Below are 14,695 nucleotides of genomic sequence, written 5' to 3' on the forward strand. Positions count from 1 at the left end.
GGACGGGCGATGGCCCAAGGCAGCGGACGGGAGATGGCCCAAGGCAGCGGAAGGGAGATGGCCCAAGGCAGCGGACGGGAGATGGCCCAAGGCAGCGGACGGGAGATGGCCCAAGGCAGCGGACGGGCGATGGCCCAAGGCAGCGGACGGGCGATGGCCCAAGGCAGCGGACGGGAGATGGCCCAAGGCAGTGGACGGGAGATGGCCCAAGGCAGTGGACGGGAGATGGCCCAAGGCAGCGGACGGGCGATGGCCCAAGGCAGCGGAAGGGAGATGGCCCAAGGCAGCGGACGGGCGATGGCCCAAGGCAGCGGACGGGCGATGGCCCAAGGCAGCGGACGGGCGATGGCCCAAGGCAGCGGACGGGAGATGGCCCAAGGCAGCGGACGGGAGATGGCCCAAGGCAGCGGACGGGAGATGGCCCAAGGCAGCGGACGGGCGATGGCCCAAGGCAGCGGAAGGGAGATGGCCCAAGGCAGCGGACGGGAGATGGCCCAAGGCAGCGGAAGGGAGATGGCCCAAGGCAGCGGACGGGAGATGGCCCAAGGCAGCGGACGGGAGATGGCCCAAGGCAGCGGACGGGAGATGGCCCAAGGCAGCGGACGGGAGATGGCCCAAGGCAGCGGACGGGAGATGGCCCAAGGCAGCGGACGGGAGATGGCCCAAGGCAGCGGACGGGCGATGGCCCAAGGCAGCGGAAGGGAGATGGCCCAAGGCAGCGGAAGGGAGATGGCCCAAGGCAGCGGACGGGAGATGGCCCAAGGCAGCGGACGGGAGATGGCCCAAGGCAGTGGACGGGAGATGGCCCAAGGCAGTGGACGGGAGATGGCCCAAGGCAGTGAAAATTCCAGGTGGGAAAATCATATGAAAGGGATTGGTGCACCTGGATTTCATTCATTTAAGTGAACTATTCAGTTATCAGATTTTCATTAAGTGGGCTCTATTGCAGTTGAAATAAAGGTTAGACAGTGTTAACACATTGGCTGAACAAGGCAATTTGACTTAACATCAGAAAAGTATCACTTTCGACATCAGTGAGCATTGTCCATTCTCCACATTCTGAGCACTTTGCTGAAATATGATCGAATTCAGAATTATTTTATGCTCTAGACTGATTATTTACAAGAGACCACCATATCTGAATTGAAAAGCTTTCGTGCAGATTAAGAATAATCCTTCTCAAAGCTGCCCTGATACCTTTTGCCAGAACAAAAGTCCTTATGTGGTAACCCCCTTCATATAGAACAAAAACTTGTGTTTAGACTCCATCATACAAATATCTGCCCCAAACACTTTTGTGTGCCAACAACACTTGCCCTATTCATGTGCCACAAACACTTCCTCCAATCATCTAAGGTGAGTAGATTTGTAATTTGTAAATGCAAATTGTAGAGACCTATTTAAAATGTAGAGAACACATTACATGTTATAGATAAAACATGATCTTTTTATCTGCACCCTCTCAATTATCCATTGTCCCCAAGCCTTAGACGTATGGACAAATATGAAGATTCTGAAATTGATTCCTGCCTAAATCTTTTGCAATATGACACTTTCTTTGCAGCTGACTGAATTCTTTGCAGTTAAGAATTACATTTCATGGCTGGGAGATAAATACATTATTAGTGTATTAAAAGAGTTATCATGGGCACGATTTTAAAAGAAAGCTGAGGGTGCGTTGGAGCAAATAAAATCATGTTTTTGAGGAGCAGGCAGAAATCCTGGCTCCAACACGACGAAGAACGCACATGGCCCAGAGCCACCTGGGTGCAGCGCTGTTCCCGAACCCGATAATTAAAGCAGCAATTCAACTATTTAAAGTAGTTAAAAAATCCATAAATGCAATTAAGTATGAAGGCAAGAGATTTCAACGCTGCCTTAACGTATTTCCCGTGCTGTGTGAAACACGCCATGGGAAAGTTGGTGGGTTCCAGCCAGCAGCCATTTGGACATTTAAATCCCTGTTTGACAGACGGGGTAAAAGGTCAGTTATTGCAACAGGGGATTCAGTTCTTCCAGACAAACTTTTGGCTGGGAGATCTTTGTGTTTAGACTGAAAATTCTTGGTTTCCACTCAGAATTGTTCTGTTTACACATATTTACCAACTTTTCGGACCCCCTGAAACTGACACCATCAGGATGGGGGGGTGCGATAGCTGCATTTATCAGTACATCCGAGGATGAGGAACATCACCATCCTCACCAGACAGGGCGTGCACTTCTGCCACTTGTAGCTCCACAACACAGAGCTGCGCCACAGGGACCTGCACAAGAGCACAGAGGGGAACAACAGAGGGACCGACGTCGTAGGAAGCACTACCCTCGTCAGTGGGTCTACGGGCCGAGGCTCAGTTTCCAGGACCTCTCTGAGGATCAGCGCATACGGAGGCTGAGAGTGAGTTGCCAGTGCCAGACATCTGCAGCCTCCTTCATGCTGAGCTGCTCCCGGCTGGGCCTGGCGGCATCTCATTACCCGTCATAGTTAAAGTGACCACTGCCCTCAACTTCTTCGCCTCCGGATCATTCCAGGGTGCCACCGGTGACATCGCCAGCGTCTCTCAGTCATCTGCCCACAGTGCATAAGGCAGGTCACCGACGGTTTATTTCGCAGGGCCTCGCATTACGTCAACTTCCCCAAGGATGACCTCAGCCATACGGAGAGGGCAGTGGGATTCCACTCTGTGGCTGGCTTCCCAGGGTACAGGGTGCAATCGATTGCACACATCTAGCAATCCGAGCACCTCCACACGAGCCAGGACTGTTCATCAACAGAAAGGGGTATCACTCCATCAACGCTCAGCTCGTTTGTGACCACTGCAAAAGATTTCTTCACGTGTGCGAGATTCACCGGCAGCTGCCATGATTCATTCATTCTGAGGGAATCCAAATTCCTGGACCTCTTTCATGCACCAAACAGCCTTAAGGGCTGGCTCCTCGGGGAGAAGGGGTACCACCTGCGCATGTGGCTGATGACAACTCTGAGGAACCCCATCAGCGAGGAACAGCATCGATGCAACAACAGCCACATCGCCACCAGGTCTGTAATTGAACGTGCGATAGGACTGCTGAAGATTCGATTTTGGTGCCTCGATCGTTCTGGGGGAGCGCTTCAATACGCACCAGTGAGAGTGGGTCACATTATCGTAGTGTGTAGTGTTCGGCACAACATGGTGCAACAGAGAGGGGTACCGGTTGATGAGGCCCCATGCCCTCATCCAGCATCCACATCTGCAATGAGCATTGAGGAGGAGCAGGAGCAGCAGGAGGAGGAGGAGGAGGAATCCATGGGCAGAGCAGCGGTTCGCCTGGCTGCTCGTGAGGCCAAGGAGTGAGCCATAGGCGAACGGTTCTCACAAGATCAGAAAGTGAGAAGAGCCCAGTCCTCACACTACCTGGAAAGACCAGCGCCAACACCAGCCCCCCCCTCCCCACTCCCCCCCCACCCTGCACAAAACAGTGCTACAACTACACATACACCCACTGTAAAGTCACCCACTGGGTGGCATCAAGTGTCAACTTTCACGATGAAGCCCATTAAAGGGCACTATCAAAAAAGGCAGTCAAGAATGGGCAAGACGTGGCAGTTGTGGTGAGAATGATAACATTTAATATGATTTTAATTAAAACTAAATATAAATGTAAAACATGACAGTCTGTCAGACACTCTTGTGCATACCCTTCGTGATCACAAATCCTTAGCCTTTCTCTTCCTACCGCTTCCACGTGGTGCATCCCCTGTGACTACAGCAGAGGTAGTGGCAGGTTGCTCATGTCCATGGCCGGACTGCTTAGATGCTTTCGGCCTATGCCTTCTGGGTTTTGGAGCCCGTGAGGGCCCCTCCAAAGACTGCTTCACCTGGGAACGCTTTGAGTGGCATCCCCACTTCCATGTCCCTTTTCACCACCGTCCCTCTCCTGGGCCAGGGCCACATCACTCCTACCACCCTGCTGGAGAACAGTTTGGAGGACATGTATGATGCCTTGGAAGCCCAGTTGTAAAGTTTCTGTCTGCCTGTTTAAGGCGGCAGAACGTTGTTCACCCTGAGTCCGAACAGCCATTGTCAGGGCCTGAATGGACTCATTTGTGAGCCGTTCTTGAAGCTCAAGGAAGGCTAGACTTCTCTCCATCGCAGACATTCCCGCACTTATCTGCGACACTATCTTAGACAGTTGCTTAAGTCCCTGTGACATTATCTCAGAGATTCCCACACGTACCTGTACCACCATTCCACTAATGCAGGAGTTGGACTCCTACATCCTCTGCGCTATTGTGGAGACTGTGCGTGGCACCTGTTCCAGTACCTGCTGTTGTTCCTCGATCATTCTCCTTTTAAATGATGGCCCCCAGGGTTCAGCATTTGTGTCCAGCTGAGCAGAGCCTGGAGAGGAGTGCATCCACCGATGTGGACTCTCCACAGCTGCCCCTGCCACCAGTGTCTGCTCGTGCTCATATGATTGTGGTGACTCACCAGGTGCCATCCCAACTAATTGAGTACTAGGACCCACCGAGGTGCGAGTATCTGCGCTGGTGGATGGCTCACTAAGGTGTGACAGTGAGCCCTCATAGGCCAGCAGCTCCTCTGAGGAATCGCCCTCTCCTGTCACTACGGTCGTTGAGGGGCCTGTAAGAGAACAGAAGGCAATATTAAGCTTCATCGCAGATGTGTCATGTTGCGATGAGCATACTGAAGTGTTCAACATGCCAATCATTGTTAACATCAATTCACGTTGTGTGTGATGAATGTTAAAGTTGTGTCACCAGACGTTTGTGGGGTGACAGTCTTGGCGTCTCCGACAGACAGGCAACCAAGGGTTCTCCAGGGCCTCCTCCTCCGCCTCTGTGAGGACCACTATTTGTTGTGACCCTCCCTCCAGTCCTCGCCCTCTCGTGTGCATTTTGCGCTCTCTTCTAGAAGGGGAGAAAGTACAGATGTGTGAGTGAGTGAGGGTGAAGTGGTCAGCCGATGAATGCCTTGCTTTGGGAGAGGCTGACCGTGAAAGAGATGCATCAGAGGGTGAGTATCAGACAAAGACATCACATTGGATCAGGATTTGGGGTGAGTGGTAGTGGTGGGGTCACAAATGGGGAGGTGAGGACTTGCTCAGGAAGTGAAGGTAAGTTAAGGATGAGCCTTAAGTGGGTGTGAGGAGTGATGTGATGGAGTAGTCTTGGCAGTGCAGAATGATGTGAGGTGGGGGGGGTGATGTGGAACACGGAATGCAGGAAAATCAGTAAGTGTACTCACTTTTGCTGACCTAGTTAGGTCATTGAAAGGCTTCCTGCACTGGACGCAAGTGCGGGATATGTTATTCCTGCTCGTGACTCCTCTGCCACCTCGAGCCAGGCCTTCTTGATGGCAGGGGCATCCTGTCGGCCGGGTAAAATAGTTCCTTCCTCCTCCTCACCCTGGCCAGTAACAGCTGAGGTGAGGCATCGCTGAATCTTGGAGCAGCCTTGCCCCTGAGCTGCTCCATTGGGTCTTCTTGCTCCTTGCTCCAGTAAAATCCATTGGAGCAATGGCCCTTTAAATCCAGACGCTCCAGCTGACAGCCTGTCATGAGGGTGCACAGTCCGCCCACTGCGCAGCTTTCGGAACGGCAAACCCGGAAACAAGATTAATGGCCACCAATTAAGTCGCGATTGCGTGGGGAACGGTAAATTTTTATTATTCGCGGCCATTGACCCCCCCCCCCCACTCCCGCTGCCATTCCGTCACCTTATTAAAATCATGCCCCTTATACCTGTCAGCCATATGAGTCCAAGTTAACGAACCTGAAAGCTCTCTGGCCTACCAACATTCAGTAGGATCACTCATGCACAGATTCACATCAAACAGCAATATAAAATATGACAAAGTTATCGAAGCTGGTATTCTAGTGGAATTATTACCTAATCTTCGGGCAAGTCCGAAATCAATAAGCTTTATCCTTGCTCCTGTTTTGTTGACACACATGATGTTTTCTGGCTTTAAGTCCAGATGTACAATTTCCTGCTTGTGGATGAACTGCACCCCTTCATTAATTTGTAGCATGTATTTGATGCATTCCCTCTCAGTCAACTCAAAATCCTCATCGATTATTCTTTCAAACAGCTCCCCTCCTGAAACTCTGTGAGACAAGAAATTACATTGTGTGAACAACTGAAGAAGCAATGGGGAACAGCACAGTAGTTTAGCACGTTGAATATCCAGCTATTGATTAGTAGGACGCGGGTTTACATTGTTAGGCATTTTTAACATTTTGTTGGGATTCGGATCTATTGACTTCAATGGAGCATAAAATCGGGCGAGGTCTCTGATGATGTTGAATTTGGAAAAAACGGTGAGTTTATTTGTCGTGGTACCACCGACTGAGAGGACCTATATATCGGTAGCATTACTACAACGAGAAAAGCAGCCCACACAGTGAAGACACCGCAGGGAGATGCCAATGGAAGCAGTGAGAGAGGAAAACTGTATATGTCAGTAGCCCAAACCACCCTTTTGTATCACCTGTATCTGATCCATCCAATGTCATATTCATGATATTTACGTTCCAAAGACAAAAATTAGCAATATCACAATGTCTATGTATAGAATTGCAATGGCACTCAGCAGAGATCTGGACAGAGGGCCTATAAATTCCACATGGTGAACTGCACTGCTTTTACGCCAATGGAAAATGAGTTTTGCCCACTGATGGTTTGGAGAGGTATTTAGACCAGAATTTTGTGGGTCAGCTCATGTGCATATCCATTGAAGCAGTGACTGACTAAAACCCATGCAAAATAGGAAGCATGTGCTGGGGTGAATGCAGCCTTTTAAGAGTCAGTTCTAGCTGAAGAGTGCAGCAGCAGTTTGCGGGTGCAGGTAATTATGAACAATGGGCTAGAAATTGGGCAGTGTAGTGCCCGTTGTTTCAGTGATACGCAGCTTCCCGAAGTGCCAAGATGGCGTCTTGGCTGTGCACGCACGTTTCCAGTGTGATGCGCGCTGGACACCATCTTGGTTTAGGTATTAGCGCATGCGCAAATATAGAACACCGGCAGCATGTAAAGTAGTGAGAAAACACGTACAATCAGTGTGCAACTCTGATTTAAGGTGATACACACCATTTTGGACCTTAACGCTCAACTCAATGCACAGTCTTAACGACGCACACCTGAACATGTCTTAGAGTGCCTGGATGACCCACCAGAGTTATTTAAAGGGACCTTGCAGGATTTACAGATTAGTTGCTGGATTATTGCTTCTGGCTCTCTAAACTCATTGAGAGTTCCTACAGTACATTTGAGAGTGGTTTGGCAGGTACTGCCTTACGGGTCGGAAAGTTACAACCGTGATTGCACAACATTCCAGGCGACCATGGGTGGTCTGCTAGTGCTCCCGCGGGGCATTGAGCACGACTGGGAGATTGCAGGGAGGCCACGCACAGCAGGTCAAGCTGTGAGGAGACGGAGGATGAGGAGGAGGAGGCGCAGGGCACTGAGCAGGAGGCTGTATCCAATGAGGGTCTTCCGGGACCAATTCTCTTACCTCAACATGAGCGAGGAGGATTGCATCTGATGGCTGAGGTTCACCAAGGAGGCCGTGATCGAGATCTGTCAACTGGTGCGGCCACAACTGCAGCCTCAGAGCAGGGTGAGGACAGCATTGCCTGTGGCTGTGCAGGTAACCGCGGAGCTGAATTTCGACGGCTCAGGATCATTTCAGGCCTCTGCTGGCGACATGTGCAACATCTCGCAGTATGCAGTGCACTGCTGCATCAGGGAGGTCACAGACACACTGAACCACATGAGGAACAGGTTCATCACCTTCCCTCTTGACACAGACATGCAGAATGAGCGAGCACGGGGGTTCACTCACATTGCTGGCTTCCCCATGGTGCACGGTGCCATTGACTGCACGCCCCGCATATCAACTCGTCCATCTTCGTCAACCGAAAGGGCTTCCACTCCTTGAACATGCAGCTGGTGTGCGACCACATGCATCGGATCATGGAAGTCGATGCCCGCTACCCTGGGAGCAGTCACAACGCCTTCGTCATGCGGCAGTCCAACGTGCCAGCTATCTTTCACCAGACTCGGCAAATCAAAGGCTGGCTACTGGGCGACAACGGCTATCCCCCCACGCCATGGCTCATGATACCGGTCAGGAACCCACGGACACGAGCACAGCAGGCCTATAATGAGAGTCATGCTGCCACATGCAACATCGTGGAGCACACCATAGGCCTTCTCAAACAACGCTTCCACTGCCTGGACTGTTCTGGAGGAGCCCTGCAGTACTCCCGAGCAGGTGGGCAGATTCGTGGTGGTATGCTGCATGCTGCACAACCTCGCCATCATGAGGGACCAGCCCTTGCCACCAATGAGCGGAGAAGACCCTGAGCCAGAGTAAGAGGAGGAGGAGGAGGAAGAGGAGGGGTAGGAGCCGGAAGAGGAAGTGGAGGAAGACACAAGGGTGCAACAGGGAAGACACGCCTTGTCTGCAAAGGCTCTGCGTGCTTGCCTGATCCGTGCCTGCTATCAATAATGTCAACCACATCCCCCAACTCACCACCAATCCTATACTCACCACCAATCCTATACTCCCCACCAATCCTATACTCCCCACTTGTCCGCTCCCACATAACTATCAAACCGCCCTCCATCTGATTACACATTGGTGTCCCCCTTAGCTCATCACAGAAATAAAAACCACCACCAAATGCAAATTTATCAATTAACAAACCAAATTATGGAAAAAGAACAGAACTATTCACCCTTGTGCATTCCCTTAGTGCCTGTTGTTCGTGTGCCTTTACCTATCCTAGTGCTCCTACGAGGTGCATCCCCAGTGGCTGGAGCATGGGTGGTGGAAGGCTGCTGGCCTTCAATGGAGGAGCGTGCAGATGGCCTTGTAGGATGACCTCGAGCAGCTCTGGGCCGGGAGGGCCCGGCTTCAGACTGCACCATCTCGGCCTGGGTGCAATAGTCTGGCCTGGCTGGCTGATGGACAACAACAAGGGGATTGGCAGAGTGGCAGGGGTGGGAGCAGGAATGCTGTCGTCCTGAGAGAGAACAGCAGGTTCCACCTCAATGGCGTCACTGCCACTCTCCCAGAGCAGCGCCTCAGCAATCCTGGTGATGAGCTGGAGAACAGATTGCTGGAGTGCTGTGACGCCCTGGAAGCCCCGTTCCACAGTGGATCCCAGAGCCATGATAGCAGCAGTCTGAGCTTCCATTGCAGCAGTCTGAGCTGCAACTGTAGCTTGTAGAACTTTGATGATATCGGTCTGTGCTGCAATGGAAGCTGTGACATCGGCCATCAGGCGCTGCGTCATGGTGGGTTCCACAGGTGCGCTGATGGAGGTGACCACCCGTTCCATGTTGAAAAGGATGGGCTCCAAGTTCTGCGCAAAGCCCTGTGCCAAGTTGGAGCTGGACTCCTCCATGTCCCTTGTCATTGTGCGCAGGCTTTCTGGCTGGCTTTCCAGTGCCCCAAGCATTTGGCCGTCGTCTGTAGCCTGGGCATCGAAGGCCTCATCTGTCTCCTCTGCAGCAGAACTAGTGAGCGACCTCACCTTCCGGCAAGCTGGCACCTGTGGCATTCACTCCCCACGCACCCCCCCACCCCAGGCTCCTGCGCACTTGTGCTCGGTGTCTCACCACGTGCAGATCCCTCCTCTAACCTAACCTCTAAAGGACGCACAGTGTCAGTCTCTGAGCTGGTGGATGTGAGTGTCAGATTGAGTGACGGTGTGGCTTCAGTGTCGTCCTCCTCCTCCTCCTTGGACGGTGCTGCTACATGTTCTTGGGTATCTGCAATGACAAAGGGAAACAGGTTGAGTTGTGGGGAGAGGAGCAAGTAAGAGGTGTGTGCAGACAGCATCTGCAGCACGTGAGTCAGAAAAGATTATGGGAGGAGGGAGATGTGGGAAATGAGAAGGAGCATTAGATATGCAGAGACCCCCTTCATCGGGACCTCCAGCGAGGTATGTGGTCACGGCTGCAGCAGCAGCTCAGCCAATGATCCGAAGGACAGTCACCTCCAAGGGGGTGAGGACGTGTAGGCAAGCCTGTCCTCTCTCAGGTCTCTTCCGCTGCCAGCAGTCATACGCCACCTACTCCTGCAAGACAGAGGGCAGTGTGTCAATGAGTATCCTGCAAGGTGTCTGGGTGATGTGCCTGTCATGGTCGAATAGCTACCAGCGTGTGTGACCTGTGAGTGGTGGTTGTATGGTCTGCAAGTGTGGTACGATGCGCGGGTGAGATGCAGCATGTCGAGTGCAGCATTGCATATAGATGGTCAGTGTTTGTTGGTGGGTGGGTGATGGGGGGTGTGATGCGTGGAGCAGTGGTGCAGTTGACAGGATGTGCCACTTGCGTTCACTCACCTTGACCACTCGTGTCAAATCATTGTTGACTGCAGCCACGTGCGTGGTGCAATGCTCCTGGCATTGACTTCCTGGGGCTACAGCCTCCCAATGCCTGCAGGGCTGTAGTCTGGAGGGTCTCCTGCCACCCTGTGGGTACGTGTTGGCCCTCTTTTCGTCCACCAGGGCCTCCAGTGCATCATTGGAGAAGCGTAGGGCCTGCTCTCGCGCTGGTCCTGCTGTCCTTCTGGCCATCTTTCCCTCCTTCCAGTGGACTCTGCATGTCCCATTCAAAATGTGCACCTACACTTTTAAGAGGTGCAGGCTGCTGATAATGTGCGCTGAGCACACCCATTTCGGGCTTCCCCATTCTCCGTGCTGCCTCTCAGAAGCACGGGTAGCACTGGCTGCACAAAACTATCATGGTAAGTAGCTGGCAGCTTGAAATTCACATACTGCCTGCGTAGCGGCCATCGGGCGTGGGTTAATAGTGGATCGCGCTACCCATGTCCGATAATAGGCCTTATAAAAAAAAATTTTCCCCCAGTGTTTGGCTCAGTGAGTTTACTGTCAGCTTGCTGGACTTAATGTCTCATGACTGCTTTTCTGCCACTTTAAAAGAATGTCTAACACAAGAGAGCTTGACACAGGTAGGAGAAGAAGAGAAGAAGAGCCAAGGACGTGGCACAGAAGCAGAGGAGAAGATGGCACAATTTCACATATTCTGAGCTGTAAAATCTGCTGCATGAAACAGAACACAGGAGAGCTAGAGGGCTGGGTGTTCTTGGCAGGAAACCTACTAAAAAGGTCACTTGTGCCATGTGGAGGGAGGTAGCACTGGCACTTATAGCCACAGAATCAATGCGGGCAGGTGACTATGGATGCAGGTCCTCATGCACTTGGTGACAGAGCTCCCCTACTGTTTCTTTTTGGACTCCAGGGGAATCAAGGGATATGGGGATCAGGTGGGAAAGTGGAGTTGAGATCATAGATCAGCTATCATCTTATTGAATGTCAGAGCAGGCTCAAGGGACCGTATGGCCTACTCCTGCTCCTAGTTCTTATATGTTCTTATGTTCTTTGGTGAAGTGCACTCTCATTATACGCATCTCCTCACTAAGGTCTTCATATAAGCTGTGATGCGCCTATCTGGTGGGGTCCATCCTCCTTAGATGCTGCCTGGCTGTCCTTTGCTCCATCCTGTGCTGTTTTTCCTCCTCCTCCATGATGATGGCACATAAGGGTATGCCCATAGCGAATGCCATACCTGCTCCTGACAAGCCGTCACTGTGGGTGGGGTGGGGGTTTGGGGTGAAAATCTCCCACTGGTCTCACATTGTCAGAAGCAGTGAGAAACAAGTCCAGGTCTGTGTAGTCAGAAAAAACAATCACTGCTAAAAGGCATTCCTAGCTGCAGAAATTGCTACTGAAACTCTCCACGCTCTTCAGGTTTGCAAACTTCTCACTTCTGTCTGTCTCAGATGATTCCATTCCTAATAATTCTCAATCTAACTTAGCCAGAGTGCACTGAGAATAGATGTAGGAAATTCAGAGCTACAGCGCCACAAGCCCTCATTATATTATACGTGAATGAGCTCACTACGGACTGGGCGGGCAGATCACAAGAAGGGCCGAAAAGCACAAGGAAATATTGGGGGAATTGATTTTGGGATGGAAACTGGTGCAAACTCAAAGAAGTTACTTTCCCCTTTTATGCACTGAAATTATGCTGAAAATGGTGTAGAATTTCTAGGAACAAACGGCAAAATACTGCAGCTGCTGGAAACCGGAATCAAAAACAGAAAACGCTGGAGATGCTCAGCATCTGTCTGAGGAAGGGTTCAATACCCGAAACGTCAACTGACTTGTGCGCTCTCAACAGATGCTGCTTGAGCTGCTGACTGTCTCTTGGGTTCTTTGTTCTTGCTGGAATTTCTAGGGCTAGGTCTTTACTTTGGTTAAGGCTAGTAATGGTGTGTGGCATTTTAGAAATTCAACTGCCAACGCACATAAGAGAATGTGAGTGTATTTGCAAAGAATAAGTATCAATGCTTACAGCATGGCTAGGCTTAAGAGCAGGTTTCTCATATTCCAACTGAAATGCAGCAGTTCAATAATTGTTCTACATTTGTTATACACTCAGAACAAATCAATCACTTGGGTTTTAGGTGATCAAGGTAGAGGTTTCTGGTTGTGTCATTCAAGGTGAAGTAAAGCCTAAGAGGAATAATTTCACTTTAAAATTTCAAAATTTGCAGATGACACAAAATTTGGAAGGGTAGTAAACAGTGAGGAGGATAGTGATAGACTTCAAGAGGATATAGACAGGCTGGTGGTATGGGCGGACATGTGGCAGATGAAATTTAACACAGAAAATTGTGAAGTGATATATTTCGGTAGGAAGAATGAGGAGAGGCAATATAAACTAGAGGGCACAACTCTAAAAGGGGTACAGGAACAGAGAGATCTAGGGGTATATGTGCACAAATCGTCGAAGGTGGCAGGGCAGGTTGAGAAAGCGGTTAAAAAAGCATACGGGATCCTGGACTTTATAAATAGCGGCATAGAGTACAAAAGCAAGGAAGTCATGATGAACCTTTACAAAACACTGGTTTGGCCACAACTGGAATATTGTGTCCAGTTCTGGGCACCGCACTTTAGGAAAGATGCGAAGGCCTTAGAAAGGGTGCAGAAGAGATTTACTAGAATGATTCGAGGGATGAGGGACTTTAGTTATGTGGATAGACTGGAGAAGCTCGGGTTGTTCTCCTTGGAACAGAGAAGGTTGCGATGAGATTTGATAGAGGTATTTAAAATCATGAAGGGTCTAGACAGAGTAGACAGAGAGAAACTGTTCTCATTGGCGGAAGGGTCAAGAACCAGAGGACATAGATTTAAGGTGATTGGCAAAAGAACCAAAGGTGACATGAGGAAAAGCTTTTTTACACAGCGAGTGATTAGGATCTGGAATGCACTGCCCGAGGGGGTGGTGGAGGCAGATTCAATCATGGCCTTCAAAAGGGAACGGGATAAGAACTTGAAAGGAAAACATTTGCAGGGCTATGGGGAAAGGACGGGGAAGTGGGACTAGCTGGATTGCTCTTGCAAAGAGCCGGTGCAGACTCGATGGGCCGAATGGCCTCCTTCCATGCAATAACCTTTCTATGATTCTATAATTCTATGAAAGTACCTTCCGCCTTCTGAAGAAAATAGTAATTAATATATTTGTCCCTTTTGCGTTATGGAGACCTGTAATTTCAGTTCTCCTTCCCCTCTCAGCGATTCTATGATACTATAGAATTGTAGCAGCTCACTAGCGGCATTTCAGTGAGGCCTGAAGCCAAATTTGGCTCAGGCCTTAAGCCGGCACAGACCAGCGATCACAGATCTGCTCAAAGAAGAAAGGAATTAGATTAGATTACTTGTCAATTAAGTTAAAACAACTGAAAATAAAAGTTGCTACTGTATATTCTAAAGGAGGTGTTTCACTTTCCTACACTAAAAGGAAAGTAATCCAATTGCATCTTAACTTTTGAAGCTGCATACATTTCTTATCCATAGTGAGTATTGTAGATGATAGATGGTAGCACTGGGTAATGGAACATTTTTTTTTGCATTTGCAACTAGTGCTACATCAAGCATTCCTATGTTAGGTATGGCACGGCCCAGATACAATGCAGAGCTAACCTTCCATTACCCTGGCAGAATGCTTAAATGCCATCCCCAGAGAATCATTCCACTTTGAAACAGTGACTTCACAACCTTAAAGCGTGGCTGCCAATTTAGTGCCAAAATTGGGATGGCTTCATAAAATAGATGTATTTCATTCCACGTCAGTCTGGGACCAGCCAAACATATTTTACTTATGACCCCTTAACACTGTCAAAAACTTTCATCCTTTCCGTCAAAGTTAATCTCGAGCTTAGCTCCCAAAGATAAAAAATATTGCTTTTTTCACGTATGCAATCCAGCTCTGCTGTCCCCAAAATCACATTGAAATGAATGCTGTTTTTAATTTTTACTTCTTCAAAATTTATATTTTTGGAGGTTTGTTTTGGACTCATCATTGTAGGGAAATGCAACATTTTTCCATTTTGTTCATCATATGTCAGTATCAAGCACTCACAGTTCTGACATAGCACAATCAAATACAGATTTAAGTTCTCTGTATTCAGAACCCAGGGTCCCGATTTTAAACCTGTCCGCATGGCATGAACATGGCGGGCAGGCCGTTAAAGTGGCAGTGGGGGTTATGCTGCATTCCCGATGCATTCCAGCCACCCATAAATTTATCAAGGCAGAATTTAGGTGCAGGAGGGTCTGCCAACCCAGTGGGGATATTTAACAACAACACCAACTT

The 14,695-nt window shown here is 49.8% G+C and overlaps 1 protein-coding gene across 7 annotated transcripts in view; it reads right to left on the reverse strand.

Moving 5' to 3' along the window:
• mylka (myosin, light chain kinase a) overlaps positions 1-14,695 on the reverse strand; it is a 316,681-nt gene that overhangs the window by 27,448 nt on the left and 274,538 nt on the right. For 6 of the 7 annotated variants that reach the window (XM_067987458.1, XM_067987459.1, XM_067987462.1 and 3 more), the window contains one exon: positions 5,891-6,108. In XM_067987458.1, coding sequence (XP_067843559.1) covers positions 5,891-6,108 — 218 coding nt within the window. Of the gene's footprint in view, positions 1-4,215; positions 5,584-5,890; positions 6,109-14,695 lie in introns of those variants that run through there. The other variant, XM_067987464.1, reaches the window with a different exon arrangement.

The sequence above is a fragment of the Heptranchias perlo genome, chromosome 7, assembly GCF_035084215.1.
Source record: "Heptranchias perlo isolate sHepPer1 chromosome 7, sHepPer1.hap1, whole genome shotgun sequence".
Lineage (NCBI taxonomy): Eukaryota > Metazoa > Chordata > Chondrichthyes > Hexanchiformes > Hexanchidae > Heptranchias > Heptranchias perlo.